A 17,969-nucleotide genomic window follows, 5' to 3' on the forward strand; every position below is an offset into this window, starting at 1 on the left:
CAAAAAATGATTGTGCCAACTCAGAAGAACGATCCCAGCGAACCGGACACTTATCAGCATAGTGACCCTGCTCACGACAAATTTGACAGCGAGGAGTGTAAGAGCCACGACGACCAGAGCCACCACTATTGCGACGCTGGCGAGATCCAACATTAGAGTTTCCACGATTTCCACCACGAGAACCGCCACCAAAATTTTCACGGTTGCCACTAGTGGAAGACTGAGGACCAGAAGAGCGGGGCTGATTGCTCGCATGGAATGCAGCAGGCGGAGGGGTCACTGATTCTTCAAGAGAAGCCTGAAAAATAGCATGGCTCTCGACCTTACAAAGAATGTCAGTAAAGAAAGGTAGGGGTACCTGATCAAGCTGACTCGTGGAAAAATTTGCATATGAGGGGCCAAGACAACGAAGGAACCAGTGAACTTTATCGTCATTAGGCACAGGTGCACCAATAGCAGCCAACTGATCACAGATAGTGCGGAATTTCCGCCCATACTCAGAAACTGAGAGAGAACCACGACGCATGAGTTGAAGTTCATCACGAAGACGTAGTTCACGTGCCTTGCTGCGGGAGGCATAAGCAGAGTGTAAAGCAACCCAAACATCACGAGCAATGGTTGCGCTTAGAGTCTCCGATAAGGCCTCCTCAGTGAGGGAGGAAAGAAGCAGACTGTTGACATTACAAACTCGAGCCTGCCACTCAGCATAGAGAGGATTTGGAGAAGGAGCACCATTATGTTGAGGTTGAGCAACAGTTTGTGCAAATGTCTGTTGAGTAAATTATGCGGAGGATCAACGGTAGGGTCAACAATATCATACAAGTTCTGATTCTGAAGAAGAGCAGTAACCTGTTTACGCCAGATAAGAAAATTATCTGGTTTAAGTTTCACTGTAAGCATATGCACCAAAGTGTTCATGGAGAAAGTCGGAGGCGTAGCATCGGAAGCCATGGGAAAATGTAAACAACTGTGTCAAAATAGCAATAAACTGCCAACAAAAAAAGGCTCAACTCCTGGTCAATAAAGGTACTCAATCTGGACAAACGTCAAAAGCGGAAGAGAAAAGTAATTAAATCTGAGCCCAAGAAACCAGTGATGAGCCCAAGAAAAGAAAAAAAAATCTGACGGCTGGCGGTTGAGGAACCTGTCGAGTAGGGCAGAAACGTTGGCTGGCGGCGCTGCACGGAAAAGCAATGGCACGTGAGGCGAGGAAAGGCTGCTGGAGCAGGGGACAACGCACGAAATTTGAGGAATGGTGTCTGGCAGCAGGGCACGAAGCACGAAAAAGTGAAGACGTCAGCACACGGAAAAAACGGCTGCTACAACACAACCCGACAAAAAATTGGCTGCACAGAAAATAGAGGAAGGTGGCAGAAATAAATCATAAAAACTGGCTGCTTGAGAAGGGACAAGTCGACAGAATAATTGGCACAGCACGGAAAAGAAAAGCAGTAGGTAAGGAGGGAAGGTGGCGGCACAGTGAGGTTTGGAGACTAGGGTTTATACCTAAAATCTGATACCATGTAAGATTGGATACTCTCACCATAAATTGTGTGTGAGGTGGACAATATTATTTATATTAATAAAGGAACAGAATATTCTGAGGCACATTACAAAATAAATCAATAATTAAGTAAAGGAATATTCCATAGGATATTCCTCCTATTTATCTCTAAAAATAGGAAAAAAAAGTTTCAATGGCATCCTAGGTTGCTAAATATGGCTGCTAGTACTGTTTTGCTTCAAGGGCTGCAAAGGTTCTTCAAATAATCCTCATGTTTGGCATTGGCATACCAGTTTGGTATTATTTTTGAAACATGGGGGTAAAGATCCTTGTAAGAGTTCCTAATAGTCCCTTCTGCAACTCCAGTGGCTAGTGCTATATCTTTGAGAGGTTTTTTATCATTAGAAAGTTGAGTTATGATGTATATAACAGTTGCAGCAATTGATATCGGACTCCTCCTTATATCAAATTCTTGTGATTTCTCAACAGCTTCTTGAGCAGCTTTAACAGCTTGATTATTCATACCAAGATTAGAACAAAATCTCCTCATAAAATCCCCAGCATGTATCGTCCTTCCCATATTCTCTTCAGATTCCAAGCCCAAACCCAGTTGTTTCACTATGTATTCTTTTGCTCTGCCAATTTCCTTCTTGGTGATGGCTCCATTGGCAGAGCAAATTTCCTTAACCGTGCGTGGCTTGTCTTCTTGTTTACAAGCAATGTAGAGGCAAGCAGCCATTAATGCTTCCTGATTTTTTCCTCTGCTAGACTTTTGATCTTCAACACGCTTGTACAACTCTTTAGCCCGATCATTGATGATCGCGACGAGTCCTAACCTCTCGGACATGGTGGTGATGGCACCGAAGGCCATCATGAGGCGGTTGTGTTCGGCGTTGGAAAAACTATTCCAACCATGTTTGGGCCATTGGACGTCGAGGGAAGACGCGGCGCGGCCGCCTTTGGGCTTGGCAATGGTAGTGGAGAGGCCGCCGTCCGCGAAGAGGGGGTTGGTGGCCCCTCCTACACGGTTGGGGTCTTTGTCTCCGGCAGACTCATTATTAGCGAAGGTTCGCCACTCGGTGGTCTCCTGGATGTAGTGATCCTCCAGGACGAGGCCGCACTCCGAACATATTGTGTCCCCTGACGAGTAGTCAAACACCAACTCCGTCTCGCGCTTGCAATCTGAGCAGAACAAGTCGTTAGACATGGCTGCTTGTTCTTCAGTCTCGCTTTCTTGGTTTTCTTTCAGAGAAGAAGAAAGTGATTTTCTTTGTTGTGATTGTGAGTCTTGGCGCTGGTGAGAGAATGTTTGATACTATGATTTGTGCCCTTTTATACAGATTTGATAAAATTTGTTTTATATCTAAACTTAATATTTGGGCTCTATAAATAGGAAAAGATAAGAGATGAAAGAATAATCAATATCTTTTTCACGATCGCAGTAAATCCCTTTTCAAATTCAATAAATAACACAATTATAAAAATAGTCATGCAAAAAAAACCATGGTATGTAATAATCAATTAAATTATAAATTATCCTCATGTCTATTAAAACTACTTCTTCAGTGTGATATGATATAGATATTAGATAGATATAGATATTGATACATAAATTTATATTTTAAAATTACAATCTTCTAATTTTTTTCTAACAAAAAAGACAATCTTCTAATTTAGAGTATTACCTTATTTGTCAAAAAAAAAGAGAATTACCTTATTGCTTTTTATTTTTGATAATATTCTTCAAATTATTTCTAAAATATATATAACGTTAAATAATTTTGAATAATTAATAATTTAATAAGTAATAACTCAAGGGATCAATTCAAACTAAAAAGATCAAGTTATAATTTAATAATACCCCTCATTAAATAGTTTTTTTATTGATAGATTATTTTTTTTGGTTAAATTTTTAGTCAATTATTTAATTTTACTATTTATAATTTAAAAATTGATATATTTAATAATATATAATTATAATAATTAAACTAGTTAGTGATTAATATAGTAAAAAAATACTCCCTTCGGTCCTATTTATAAGCATGAAAGAGAAGAAAAATCTTGGTCCTTTTTATAAGAACCAAATGAAAGTTTGAGCTATATTAATTAATTTTTTCCAATGATGCCCTTATTAATTCTAACTTGTAAAATGTGTCTCATTAATTATTCTCTCTCTTTTCCACTTTCCAACACTAATAACAAAGGGTAATTTTGGAAGTTCATTTTAATTTAAGACAAATTTAATGCATTTTATCTAGTTTAACTACATTTCTTAAACTATGTGAATTTTTTTTTTGTTGCTTATAAATAGGACCGGAGGGAGTAATTGTTTAAACTCCTAGATTGAGTGTTCAATCCTTATAGAAGTCACTCTTGGAAGACGTTCTGACCTTCACATCTGGTTCGGAATTGCCATAGCAATTTAAACTACTTCAGTACTTCCTAAATTAAACTTAATTGATATTTGATATATAGAGGTCAATTGTATGAATGTTGTGCAATTACTTTTTGGTACATCAAAAGAAAAGATAGAGCCTCTGGAATTTAGAAAATCCAATTATTTATCTGACTTTTTTGGCTAAGAATTGCCGCTGGAAGGTAGAGCAGAGCCTCTATGAGAGTTTTTTAAGCCATTTTAATTTGTTTTTGTTGTGTTGTATTTTCCTACTTAAAAACGATGTTCTCAAGTCGTTTTATTTCAATTCAATAAGACTTTCTTATGAAAAAAAATTATCTGAATTGCGATTTATAAGTTTAACGTTATCGCAACTTTAACATTTATGACTTTCAAAAAACTCTAATATTTATGGATTTAATAGTTAATTTTATTCATAATATTGAATTAATACATTACGTTTAAAATTTTAGAAGGAAATATATGATCAAGATAATATAAACCAGAAAGAAATGATCAAGATAATAAGGATGGTTTTTTTTTTTTGGGACAAATTAAATAAGGATGGTTTTTTAGTGTGAAGTCTGCTTATGCCTGCTTACGAGCAAGTGGGAAAAGTTGAAATTTCCAAGTTCCTCTTCTATTGAGCCAAATGGGCTTTGGATGCGCGTTTGGGCAAGACCTTGAGCTACCTCTTCTATTCTCTCACTGTGGATAGCATGCTTTAATGGAGGGAAGTCCAAGAATTCTTATTTAGCTTTAGTAGTTGCTGATAACTGAGCTACGGCCTATGGCTAGTTGTTTTTCATTCATTTCTTTTAGTCATATTTTTAGAGACATCAATATGGTAGCTGCATGAAGAACATACATACATACATACATGTTTCAATCTTGTAATAATATTAATATTAATTAATATTTTTGACTATGATCGTAGGAATTTCCAAATGTGTTGGCATGTTCTGATGTGGGGGCTCTTGATCTCCATCTTACGAGTAGAGTGATGGATGAATTTGTGAGTAAAAGGGAAGAGCGTGGTCCTTTAGTGCGGCCATCTGCAGCAGTGAGGGGCAACTTGCGAGTCAAGTCTTCCACTGTGGATTTGGCCATTCTATTCTATCAGTCAAAGGATGTTGGAATCTTCCCACTCCTTGTAGAAATTTTTAGAATGTTGAAACCAGGTGCTACACTTGTTGTTCGCAAGGCCCCTATGTTTATAGCTATATCACCTGATCAGCTCGTAACTGATCAGATGATATCTGATCTTGAGCCCAAGTTATTGTTAGCAGGGTTTACAGAGATACAACGTTCTCAATCAACTGCTCCATCTAACACCATACTTTCTGGGGTAAACAATCTTTTCTTTTCGAATGAACCATTGTTCTTGAATCAAATTTGCCTCTTTCTTCATTCATTTCTTACCGTAACACAATATGTTCTATATTACATAGTTCAATGCTAAAAAGCCTTCATGGAAAGTTGGTCCATCATCTCTTGCATTAAAGAAGGAGGTGAAGAGTTCACCTAAAGTGCAAATTGATGTTGATTCGGATCTGGTAGATGAAGATAGTCTTTTGACCCAAGATCTAAAGAAACTTCAGCTGCCAGCCGGTAAAGAGAGTACTTTTGTATTTCTGTCCTCAATCTGTATTCTGTGTAGTATTAGGCTATCTAACTTGGTTATGCAGTAGGTGATTGTGAAATTGGGAGTACCTGCAAAAATTGCACTTGTGTGAGGGCTGAAGAAGAGGAAAAAGTATTGAAGTTCGGATCGACAGCAGAACAGCTCAATAATCCTCAATCAGCTTGTGACAGTGTATGTATTTTATTTTTCTTTTGCAATACAATGTTTGTTTATGCTTTCTACATTTGTTCATTAAGAGCTCATTTCTGCTCTCCCTCTCTTGAGCAATTTGGTGTCTGGTATATTACTTATGTAGCAGTTGTTGCTAAGTCATTTTTTTTTTTTCTGTTTTGCAGGTAGAAATTTCTGGTAGCTTCCTTGCTGCAGACATATAACAGATAAAGTAGAAGTCCACTTTGTCATTTGAAGGGTATCATAAAACTTTAGAGTTTAGATGCATGGGACTGTTGTCAGTTATTTTATACTATAGCAAAACCTCTAGTCCAAGTTGTTTGATGCCTTTTCAAGTCACTTATTAGAGATTTATTTATGCTTTCTAGCTATTATAGAGGTTCTATGCCATTGTATGTTCTTCCATATCTAACTGTTTGCTTAAAAAAGGATGCGACTGGAGTGTGATGATTATAAGAAATCTGGACTCCTATTATTGTTTGTAATAGCTGTTAAGATTTGATTAATTGACTGGTATCACATTTTAAAACTAGCGACAATATGGGTTCATTGTTTTTTTATTTGGGCTGAGTAGGTGTAAGTGAAACTGGCCCAAATAATATCACCACAAAAAAAACAACTAAAACAAAAAATTCCTCATATTACTAAAGGCTTTGTACGTTTCATTAGTTTATAGCTTAGGTATTGCAAAAATTACTGATAAAATTCGTACCTAGCTTTTTTTGGGTTAATTTCAGACTTAAACCGCCCAACTAACCTCTCTCGAAGAGGGTATTACAAGAATCAAACCTAAAGGGAACATAGCAAAAAGCAGGAAGGCTGTCATAGATCTTCATAGGCATTAGCAAGGATAATCCTTTTTTTGCAAGAGCATCAACCACTGAGTTAGCTTCGCGAAAGATATGCTTCCAGGTAAAATTGGAGCACTAGTTCAGAAGATCTTTGATATCCCAGACAAGGGGGGCACTGGTGTGAGTGGTAGGGCAATCCTTTTCTACCAAATTGATAGCTGTCATGGAATCTGATTCAATATAAATGTTGGAGAAGCCTCTTGCTATGGCAATCTTTAAGCCATGGAGAATTCCCCAGAGTTCCGCTTGCACAATCGAACAGCTGCCAAGCTTAACTGAGTATCCCACCAGGAACTGACCTTCATGGTCTCTAATAACACCTCCACATGCTGCGTTCTGTTGCTGAGGGATCAAGGAACCATCAGAGTTCAGTTTAATCCACATCACTGGAGGGGGGAGTCCATCTCATGGTTCTTAGAGGTGGAAATAGGCCGAGCCGAGCCAAGCTTTGCGTGACCTAGGTCTGACCTGCATTATCTTTTCGTGGCCCAAGCCTGACCTGTGGCCTATCAATAGGCCAAATTTTGTGGCTTGACCTGGCCTTTTCTAAGGCCTGGCCTGGCCTACAAGCCTGCTTAAAAGCCTATTTAACAAACAATTTTATCAAAAGAATAGGCTGGCGGGCTAATAAGCCTTTTATATATCATTGCACTTTCTCTTCAAATAAAAAAACTTGTATCATTGCATTTCAAGAACTAAATCTGTATCATTGAATATGTCTGGAACGTTTCTAATCTAGGTTAAGGTAAGGACTTGGGGTTTTCTTTTATACTAAACTATACATCAGTTTTAAAAAATCAAATAATATATTATTATATTATATTTATTTATATTACTAATAAAAATAATATTTAAATAGGCCGGTCTGTTAGGCCAAATAGACTTTCTTAATAGTTTTGGCCTGCCCTTTTTAGTTAAACAAGCTTTTAAAAAAGCCTAAGCTTGGCCTTTTTAATAAACGAGCTGAGCTGAGCCGAGCCTCTAACGAGCCAAGCCATAGGCCCCTGACGAGCCGCCTGACCTATTTCCACCCCTAATGGTTCTCACACTGCTACCTCGCGACACAGAACACGCATGCACATCATCATCAGCAGCAACTCTAATATCCTTGATTAAATTCTTGATTCAAGAGCAAATGGCTTGGGGAGAATTTCCAATCTGTTCAAAAACAAGTTCATTCCTTGCTCTCCATAAGGCATCCAAAGTCACACCAAAGACAATACTCCAAGGAACTTCAGAACCAAGCTGGTCATGGTTATCCAGATTAGTGGACAGCCAATTTTCTCTACCCAAACTGAAGAACTCTCGAGTCATTCCATTATAGAAAAAGAATCTTCAGGATTCGCACTACGATTCTTTTGGAATCGCAAGTATATTGTACTACAATTCTTCTCGAATTGTAGTTTATCATAACAATAATCAATGTATAAAAAAATATATATATAAAGAGACAAGACTAACGAATAGAAGAAGAAAAGAAAAGAAACAGTTTTTTTTTTTGGTCTCCATGATAGTAGAGCTTCTTACTGATAACGTGTTATAAATAAAGTGAGGAACTAACATAAGCAAAGATATGAGAAACATGTAAAGAGAGAAGAAAGCAAAAGAAGAGAGAATAGTGTGAAATTGGAGGTGTCTTATGCTTGGTGCATCATCCTCTTATTTATAGCATTAGGGAGACAAAGATATATGAGTTTGACCCATTGACCCATGTGGTCATCTATTCACAACAAAATTCAATTACATTTCACATATTTGTCACATCATTATTTCCTTTTGAAAACAATTTAACTAAATAAAAATTAAAAACCAACATGCCTGCAGGGATACTTTCAAAGTGGACGAATCTCCTATATACGGGAACCCTGGACGATGTAGAATTGGGGTGGTGGTGCGGAAATTTAAAGATGAAATTAAAGGATATTTTTCAAAATTTCTAAAATCGGCTACGCATATCAACATATGAATTTGGGGTGGGATGGGTAGCTCACTTTGTGAGCTAAGGAAAATGAAGGGTATTGAAGGGTCATGGTTCAAACCCTGGTGAATGAAAAATAAAAAAACAATTAACAACTAACATTTTCCTATAAAAAAAAGGTGGGATAGAGATGACAAATTTTTTAATATTGATTTAAACATTGGCGAAAAAGCCTTTTATGTCATGTTATTTTATTTTATTTTGAATAATAACAATAATATAGCTATAAAAATTTAATCTACAAGAAAAATAAATAAAAATAATTTATTTTTTTGATAATTTTTTTAGCATAGTTATTTTTTTATATTACATTTTTTCAAGAATAGTGTTTTCTAATAGTTACGTTCATGCATTATTGACACAATTTCTTAAGGCAATTAAGTGTACTTTCTTTAAAATAAAAATTAAGAATTTGTGTCACTAAACTTTTATTTTTAAGTAATAAACCTTTTTTTAAAGTACTAAACCTCATATATTGAGTTCAGTAAGTCAAACGCTCAACTATTATCTTTTATACTAAGTTATAACAATTAAGAGAGAATATGAATGAATGAACAATTTAAGGCTTTTAGGAATTCGCAATAATTCCATTTTAAATTGTATGCATTGGCAATTCAGTCAAGTTTTTGCATAAGTTTTTTATTAACTCTTAATAAAATTAAAATTAAACATGTATTTTTTATTATTATAGACTAAAGAACACAATATAACTCATTACTGAATACAACAACATAGCGCTGGAACGTTTGGTCTTTTAAAGCAAAATCCTCCTTTCATGTAATGATTCTTTAGGCAGAAGTTTTGGCACACATTAGGTCCATTAGGACCACATGTCCCAAAGCAAAGAGGCGCTCCTTGATCAACATTACTTGCGTGCCCTACAACCAACACAAATTAAAAAAAATTAAGAAATGGAATAAACCAAATTATTTTCATTTTGAATGAATAAATTGAATATATGAAATGGAACTAAATAGATAAAACTTATGTTTTGTGTTCCTTACCTGAAACCAAAATCAAAACCATAGCAATGCATAAAAGAAATTGATGTTTACCGAAAGCCATTTTTGCAAGATTTCACTTTATATATTCTTCCTCTTGAGATAGAGAGCTATATGTTAGAGATAAATAGGCTAACACACACATATATATATAGGAAAATAAATATGATAGAAAGAATTAAAAAAATTAAAACGCATCTAATTTTAGAAGAAAATGGAGCCTTTTATAAATATTAAAGTAAGTCAACGTTAAAGTTAAAAACAATTAATTCTTATGATTATATTATCTATATAATGGTTAAGTTTTAATTAGTAAAAGTAATTATTGTTAATTTTTTACAATAAAAAATAGGGAAATTCTTTTCAGTATTTATTATGTTATATTAATTAGTTATATAGTATTTTATAATTATATTAATTATAAGCTTTAAAGGTATTTTTAATTAAAATGAATAACTAAATGAGATATTTGTTTTAAAGATAATAAGTTTCTATATTCAAATGATATTTTTGCAATTTTTATGGAAGGTTTTTATTAATATTCAGACTAGGGATAATCAATTAATAATATATTATTACAAAATTATAATATATTTAATATAGTACTATTTTGTCTATTTATATTTTTCAAGACAAGACAACCTATTAAGGCAAAAGGCCTGAAATCATATGTTTTTAGTTAAGTAATTTTATTTGAAACTTTGACCTAATTTATAAATTAGCAAACAAGTTCATACTCAGGGTTCAAACACTGGACCCTTCACATCTCACCCAACACGTATGTCTCAGAACTCTTACCACTTGATCGAACCATCGGGGATATATACACTGTTTGTTTGTATCCCAATATTTAATGTTATTTAATTTCTTAAAACCCTACAAATAACATTGAAAGTAAACTAACGACCCATTTCAAAGGAAGGAATTGATAAACTCATAAAAGATTTCTCTCATGGCAAAATTGTGATTTGAGTTTTTTTTGTAAGCCAAGGGAATGAAATAATAAAGGAGTACTAGGGGTACTTCAACCCTTAATACAAAAGACAATCCAGGTGCAAGGAGCACAGGGAAAAAGGAAAGAAGAAAATATATACAAAACAGCAAGGTCCCTAAACACTACTCAGGGGGAGAGGCAGGAAAAAAAGCGGGGACCTGCAAGAAACTAAAACAGGTCGCTAAAAGGCCTAGCAATCCCACTATTCCAGAATGAAGATCAATTGCAAAGCAATCTTAGAACAACTTGTTGGAAGGGAAAAAACCAAATAGTACCAAAAGTCTTAGTTTGCCAGCCAAAATGAGAACAGAGAAGTCAGGTAAGTTGTTGTACCACGAAAATGATGAGAAAGAAGTGCTTGCAACCTTGTTTCTGAACCGGGAAAACTTTAAAGAGTTCCCAAGCACCACAGTGGGTTGACAGACCATTCATATATTGAGAATGTAAAGCCTTTGATCTTAGATTTGAGCCAAATCCACGAACGGTATTGAATCACTTCCAGAGCTGTAGAAGTTTCAATTTGGCCTTCCCTAAATATTATCTTGTTGTGCAGAGACCATATGTACCCAATTGTGGCCAGCCAAATAGTGCTCACTCCCTGCATTCTATCCTTGCCAAAACAGCCAGCTTGGCTTTGGAGAAAGTGAGAACTACCATTACTTGGTAAAGCTGTGTGAATGCCAAGCCAAGCATAAACTTGAGACCAGATTTTCCACGAGATAGTACAGTTAAAGAAAATGTGAGATGCAGATTCCTCAGCCAGGGAGCAAAAGGAGCAGGAAACTTCAACAACAGTATTTAAAATGCCCCTTCTCCTAAGATTATCCTTAGATTGGATGCCATTCAGGAGGAGTTTCCAAGCTAGGGAAATAGCATTTGAGGGTGCTTTCACGGTCCATAATTTCTGAAATACACTACCTGTTGGGGTCCCTTCTCCCCCTTGGAGGAGGTAGTAGGCAGATTTAACCGTGTAGAAACCACCTTCTTCCTTAGACCATAACCAAGTATCTGTTACTCCTTCTGAGAGATTGAAGCTATCGACCTGTTGCCTCAATTCTTCCATAGTGTTTTCCTCTCTACTCAAGATGTTTCTTCGCCATTTGAAGTCTCAATGCCACACTCCTTCCCTCCATTGTCCCATATCCTTGATTGTATAATTTTTCTGCATTGATAAGTTAAACAATCTCACATACTTCTCGCTGAGAGTTCCCGTACCTAACCAATTATCGTTCCAGAATTCAGTTTTATTGCCTTCCCCTATTTTTTTACATAAGCCTTCATTCATCCAATTCCCATTGCCATCATCAAAGCACATGTGATGGAGGTCCTTCCACCAAGATGAGGCCCACGTAGGTACTATATTATTGTACTTAATTCGGAGAACCTTGCACCACATGCTGTCCCTATCCTTCAACATTCTCCATCTCCATTTTTCCAGCAAAGCCTTGTTAAAGAGTCCCCAATCCTTAATCCCTAGGCCACCTTCATTCTTTGGTCTACAAATACGATTCCAATTCACCCACGCTACTTTGTTTTCATCCGCCACAGCACCCCAAAGAAATCTTCTCATTAATTTTTTGCTATCCTTCAAGAACCCCAAAGCTGCTTTGAAGAAGGAGAGATAATAAAGAGGAAGTGCAGAGAGAATACTTTTGATCAGGCATATTCTACCACCAAATGGGAGAGACTTTTGCTTCCAACTAAAAAGTCGGTGTTTGATTTTCTGGATGATAGAATGATATGAGACCCCATTAATTAGTAATCTCTTCCTTAATTAATCTTTTTTTTAATCCAAAAAACAAATATATTGGGAGTGTAGTGCACTTGACAGTTGCGGAAGTTGATCATCAGATTCAAGCTGGACCGATGCTCAAAAGCTTTTATCTGTGGTCATGAGGGTGTTCCAAATTGTGATCCAAAGCACTTTTGTTCCAGCTATGGACAAACTGCAAAAGGAGTTTGTTCTAACAACGTATGCACTTGTTATTATGTTTGTGCACCTGCTCCCCCAGGTTCAAGGCTTTGCACAGCATGGACAGGGCAATACTGCAATGCTGGTCAAACTCAATGCAATTCAAAGTGTGGGAATCTCGGAATTGGTAGTTTTGGCGATTGTATCAATAATAACGTGTGCATATGTTGGTATAGGTGCTGATATTTTTCATTACTTCCTCATAGATTGTCATAAACATTACAAATTAAAATAAATAAATAAATAAATAAAAAGATTTTTTTTTCTTTAATTCTGCTTGTGTATATTGATATATGTCAGATTTTCGCTTAATAAGGTTTTGAATTCGAGTAGGATGAATGAAAAAATCGGGAGCTAGCTTTGCGATAAATTGTTTATGAGTTTAATTTTTATGCACGTTTTTTACACCGTCAACCTATCAGATTTCAAGGATGTGAGAAAATCTCTCCTTTTATTTAATTTCATTAATTGACGTGACACATCCTTAAAATCTGATTGGTTGACGGTGTAAAAAAACTTTACACCGTCGGTGCATCATCCTTTTTCTCATTGTTTATTGTTCCTGACTCAAGTGAAGGACCCATGTGGTTAGACAAAAAAAAAGTTCTTATGTAATTGAATTACTATTTAAATTTGAATTAACATATCATTTAATTCATTTTTATATTTTACAATAAATTTGAACCTTAAGGAAAAAAAATAGATTTGGCATGAAAACAACAAAAAGCAAAAGCATGCATGAATTTAAGCATTGCATGAGACAACAATACTAGGAAGCTTTGTTCATTCACTTCATTGCATATAACATTGAACCGCATTCTTCTAACAAGAAACAAGGGTGACTGACTCGCTCAATTTTTAATGGGATCCATTTGCATCTATCCAAGCTTTAGGATTTCATCGGTTAGACGGAGATGGAGCAATGGTTGATCGGAGATCTGGACAACAACCTCCATGTTTCAAGTTCAACGCATGAGTTGTTCTCTAGCAGCAAGGGGTGGCGTGACAGTAACTAATAAGTGCAATTTTTACGTGTATTTAGATATTCTTTTAGGCACTTATATAAGTTAGAAATGCTTTAAAATTAACCTATAAATGGAAAGGATTACTGTGGTGAGGTTTTATGTAAAATTCAAGTGTTAATTCTTGAATCTTGATGAAGGAATGGGGTGATCACTTGACACTACTACAGAAATGACATTTTGTCACGCCTCTATTGTCACGGTTATAGGCGGAACCGTGATAATAGAGCAATTACCACGGTTATAAAGGGAACCGTGGTAATAGATAACAATACTTTATTAATTTTTTAATGGACCGTGACAATAGAGAATTTTACTCTTCAAATTTTTTTCAGAATTTTTCCTAAACCCTATCTCCCACGCACTCGATCTCCCACTCTCCCACTCTCCATCGACCCATTCCATATCTACCACCGCCGCTGCTCTGTTCTTATCCTACCGCCGCCGCCACTGCTCTGTCCTTCTCCCACCGCCGCCGCCGCTCTGTTCCTGCGCCCCTCTTCCACCACCGCTCTTGCATTTTGCCTACAATCTATTACCCGGGAGAGGCTACTAGCATTGTCCTTAGTGCTGCAACTTCTGTTTGGTTGCCAGTATCGCGACAAAGGGTGTTTGATTTTCTGCGTGATGGACAAAATAGAGGCAAATGGGACATCTTTTCTAGTGATGTAACAAATCAGGAGATGCACCATGTTATCAAAGGGCAAGGACAAGGTAATTGTGTTTCTGTACTTGGAACTAGTAATAATGTAAGTACAGTCATTTACATTAAGCACTTTTGTCATGAACCAATTAAGGTTAAGCTGTTAGACGACTTCATTGTTTTGACCACTTCATTGTTTTCTTTTTTATTAATGATGTGGGACTTTTGTTGTGGGTCTGAGGTTTGAATGTTGGATGATTGGGGCAAGGTATTGGCTTGAGGTTTGAGGTTCCAGTTGCTTTGTTTTTCAATGAAAATGGGAAGAGAAGTGGAGAAGGTTGTGGTTCTATTTTGGACTTTAATAAAAGGGCTTGATTCGAAAGGAGTTGTGTTGGACAAAACCAGTGTGCAGTGACAGTGGCCCCTGAAATTTTTGAACGAGATCCATGTCCAAATGTCATGAAGAAACTCTCAGTGGAGGCCGTATGCACTTGATCATTTTCAACCTCAGAAAATAAATGGAATAAAGTTTCCAAGTTGTTTTTCTTTTCCTGCAATTCATAGTAGCTGCTAGATTCATAGTTGTATATATATCTCATTGAGCACAACAAGTAGCTGCTAGATAAAACATTAGTCTAATTTCTCAAGCACTATAAGCAGGGTAGCACTAATACTAGTACTAGTACTAGTTAGTAACCAAACATTTAGAGTTTATACTGATTTTTTGTAAATTCCCACTTGTTCTTTGAGTGCTGATTTTTTGTAAATTCCCACTTGCTGTCTTGCACCTTCTTTGAGTGCTGATTTTTTTTGTGTAACTGTATTGCTATTTTCATTGTAAATTCCCACTTGTTCTTTTCTTTTTTGCTTGTGTATTTGCCTAATTTTAATTACTCTTGTTTATTTTGAAGGATTAGAATTGCAATCAGTGTATCCTGCGTGGGAATCGGAAAATTGCAGAGGAGCAAGTGCCACGGCTGTAGCTCGTAGTCATAGGCAAAGTTACTTGGTTGATTTGTTGTATCAATTTGGCAAAAAGGTATTTTGTTTTACATCTTTGCTTTGTTTTTCCTTGCCTTACCTTCATTTCAGCTTGATTTTTTTTCCCTTGCTTTGTATCAATTAAGTGAGTTTTGACATATGGTTCAGAATTTAAGCTGCATATGTAGGTGCCCACTAGGGTGGGTAACCTTTTTTTTTGGTCCACCGGTGCTCCATCATTAATCATCATTAGATCTTAGCATCTTAGAATATTCTGTAATTGAATGGTCAAGATTTAATGAATGACAAAAGGGTAAAAATGTAAATGACCCAAACTCATCTTTCCCAACCAATCTTACTCTGTCCCTGAATCACCAAGAAGGCAAGAACCCAGAAACCACAGGTATTGAATTCTCAGGAACCAGAAACCACCACAACACCACCCTCCAGCCACCGTGACCCTGACCGCAGCAGTACCTGAACCATGGCCCAAACCCCACCAACCACCAAACCAGGTTCCCATATACCCCACCATAACCTCACTTCCCAACCTCTGTACCAAAGCCATGTGAATCAGACACTAGAAATCCACATCTCAGCCTCCAACACAACCCACAAGAAACAAGAAACACGGAAGAAGATCGAGATGACGGCGGGTTGAAGTGTGGTGATGGAAAAGAGAAAAGGGGTTGAAGCAAGATATGGGTTAGATCTGGGTTGAAGCAAGACCATGAGAGTATGTTTCCTCTCCCACCGTTGCTGCCGCCGCCCTCCGCCTTCAGCGCTGACAGGATCGCGACCTAGCACAATTTACAGACAAACAAAGCAATCTCTCTCTTTCTCTTCTTGCTCTGAAAAATTAAACAAAAGAAAGGAAAAATTCAACATTGCTATTTTAATATTGTAATCTCATGGTCTGAATTTGGTTCACTGGATGGTAGATTCGAGGTGAAGATGTGTGTTCTGAGTCTGCTAATTCACCATGTGGTCACATGAATATTCACGAGACGCATTGGATATTAATTTCATTACTAGACTCTGTTCAATTGGCTGGTTTCATTATGGACAGTATGTTGCCACCGGCGAAGAGATGGGAGACAGGGATGGAGGGGCAGAGCTGCAGAGGAGAGTGGGAGAGAGAAGAAGAGGACGGACTAAAGTCTGAAATACCCCTAGTGCAAAGTCAAAAATATCCCTGGTGCACCGGTGGACCAAAAAAAAAGGTTACCCACCCTAGTGGGCACCGCATATGTATACATAAAAGCTAAGTTCCTGTGAGCAAAAGAGATAACTGTGTACAGTACATGTTGACAAATAGAAATAGAGAACTAATTGAGGCCAGGTCAACGGAGGCTTATCATGTGTAGTTTACTTCTATGTCTATTGTTTAGTTTGTGTCACCTTGTGTTTTAGAATGAAGACATTAATTAACCTTTGTCCACCACGTAGGTATGGACCGTAAATGGATGTTTGCTAATCGCTTATCCGATGAATATGCTGCCGGGGTGAAAGAGTTTGTTAAATTTGCGGTTCAAAATGCAAAGAACCCAAATAGTTTGCTATGCCCTTGTTTAGTTTGTTTGCATGGTATTCGAGTTAATCCACTTGAATTAGAAGATCATCTAATTTGCAAGGGAATTGATAAAAACTATATATGTTGGTCAAATCATGGCGAGTCCAGATTTGATTATAGTGATGCAGCAGATAGTGTGAGATCTACCTCATTTGGAGCAGAGGAAGATGCATGTGATGGTGACCGTGTTGAGGAAATGGCGAAGGCGGTTGAAGATGATCTTCGTGATTGTCCTCAAATGTTTGAGAGGCTGAAAAATGATGCGGGGACATCTCTTTATAATGGATGCTCTAAATTCACAAGACTATCTGCGGTCTTTATATGAGGTACTTTTTTAAACTTTACTGAAAACAAGTTTTTGGTTTTCTTATCTAAGCAATTTTTTAACATTGTATTTTATTTGTATATTCTTATTTAAGGTTCTTATTTGATCACTGTGTGGCTGAAAACTTGAGTGAGAAATTTGCCTTTTTGAGTCCTCATCGAACGGCACATGGGCTGACCAATCAAAGCCAATATATTTCGGATGCAATTATGGCAAATGCACACCCAAACCAATTATATCTTGCACCGGTCAATATAGGGTGAGAAATATTGGATGAAATTTGTAAATATTAATTCATAGTTACTTGATTAATTTATATGATTAGCTACTTGATTTATTAATATCATAATTTAACATGTGTTGCTTGCACATTGGGTGTTGGTTGTGATCAATGCCACTACAGGGACCTTATTTTACTTGGATCCTATACATGGTAGTTTGAATCAACGCAAAGTCATGAAAGAGATGTTTGATAAGTAAGCTTATATAGATCTACTTGCTATGTTAGTCATGCTATTCAACATATTTAATCATGAGTTTTTCATTCAATTTGTTAGTGCAATGATGATCTACCGTGCTAATTGCAATGACAAGAGGATTACATGGTCCAAAGCCAAATGGAATACTATAAAGGTATACATATTTACATAACTGAAAACAATTAGATCTAGCTACCAAATCACTGATATATATTATATTTGTTTTTTATAGTGCCCTGCCCAAACAAATTATATAGATTGCGGGTACTATGTACTAAGCTTTCTAAAGGAGATAATTGCGCACAAAAAATCTACAATTCCACAAGCGGTATGGAACTTTGACTAAATTCTTAATTTTTCCTATTTTTAAGTGTGACTCTAAATTTTGTTACTTTTACCATCATTTTGCAGTACTTCTCTGATTGTCAATTTGGC

General features: G+C 36.5%; 3 protein-coding genes and 1 long non-coding RNA gene across 5 annotated transcripts; 2 read left to right on the forward strand and 2 right to left on the reverse strand.

The window, feature by feature from the left end:
- Window positions 1–1,742: 1,742 nt before the first annotated feature.
- On the reverse strand, window positions 1,743–2,711 carry LOC130713439 (transcription initiation factor IIB-like). The gene has a single exon (XM_057563206.1). It carries the CDS (start codon window positions 2,709–2,711, stop codon window positions 1,743–1,745), a length of 969 nt encoding a protein of 322 aa, XP_057419189.1.
- A 2,191-nt stretch (window positions 2,712–4,902) lies between these two features.
- On the forward strand, window positions 4,903–5,883 carry LOC130713469 (anamorsin homolog). Its single transcript, XM_057563236.1, has 4 exons — window positions 4,903–5,247; window positions 5,351–5,510; window positions 5,591–5,822; window positions 5,880–5,883. Exons 1-4 carry the CDS (start codon window positions 4,903–4,905, stop codon window positions 5,881–5,883), a joined length of 741 nt encoding a protein of 246 aa, XP_057419219.1.
- A 5,044-nt stretch (window positions 5,884–10,927) lies between these two features.
- LOC130713477 (uncharacterized) lies at window positions 10,928–11,602 on the reverse strand. Its single transcript, XM_057563245.1, has one exon. The coding sequence runs from the start codon at window positions 11,600–11,602 to the stop codon at window positions 10,928–10,930; it is 675 nt and encodes a 224-aa protein (XP_057419228.1).
- A 3,200-nt stretch (window positions 11,603–14,802) lies between these two features.
- On the forward strand, window positions 14,803–17,309 carry LOC130732284 (uncharacterized). Of its 2 annotated transcripts, XR_009016996.1 has the most exons (4): window positions 14,803–15,215; window positions 16,607–16,744; window positions 16,839–17,056; window positions 17,150–17,309. It is a non-coding gene; the product is annotated as an uncharacterized LOC130732284 (long non-coding RNA). The 2 variants fall into 2 exon arrangements; XR_009016995.1 differs by having other exon boundaries at window positions 16,607–17,056.
- The last annotated feature ends 660 nt before the right edge of the window (window positions 17,310–17,969 follow it).

Source organism: Lotus japonicus, chromosome 1 (genome assembly GCF_012489685.1).
Source record: "Lotus japonicus ecotype B-129 chromosome 1, LjGifu_v1.2".
Lineage (NCBI taxonomy): Eukaryota > Viridiplantae > Streptophyta > Magnoliopsida > Fabales > Fabaceae > Lotus > Lotus japonicus.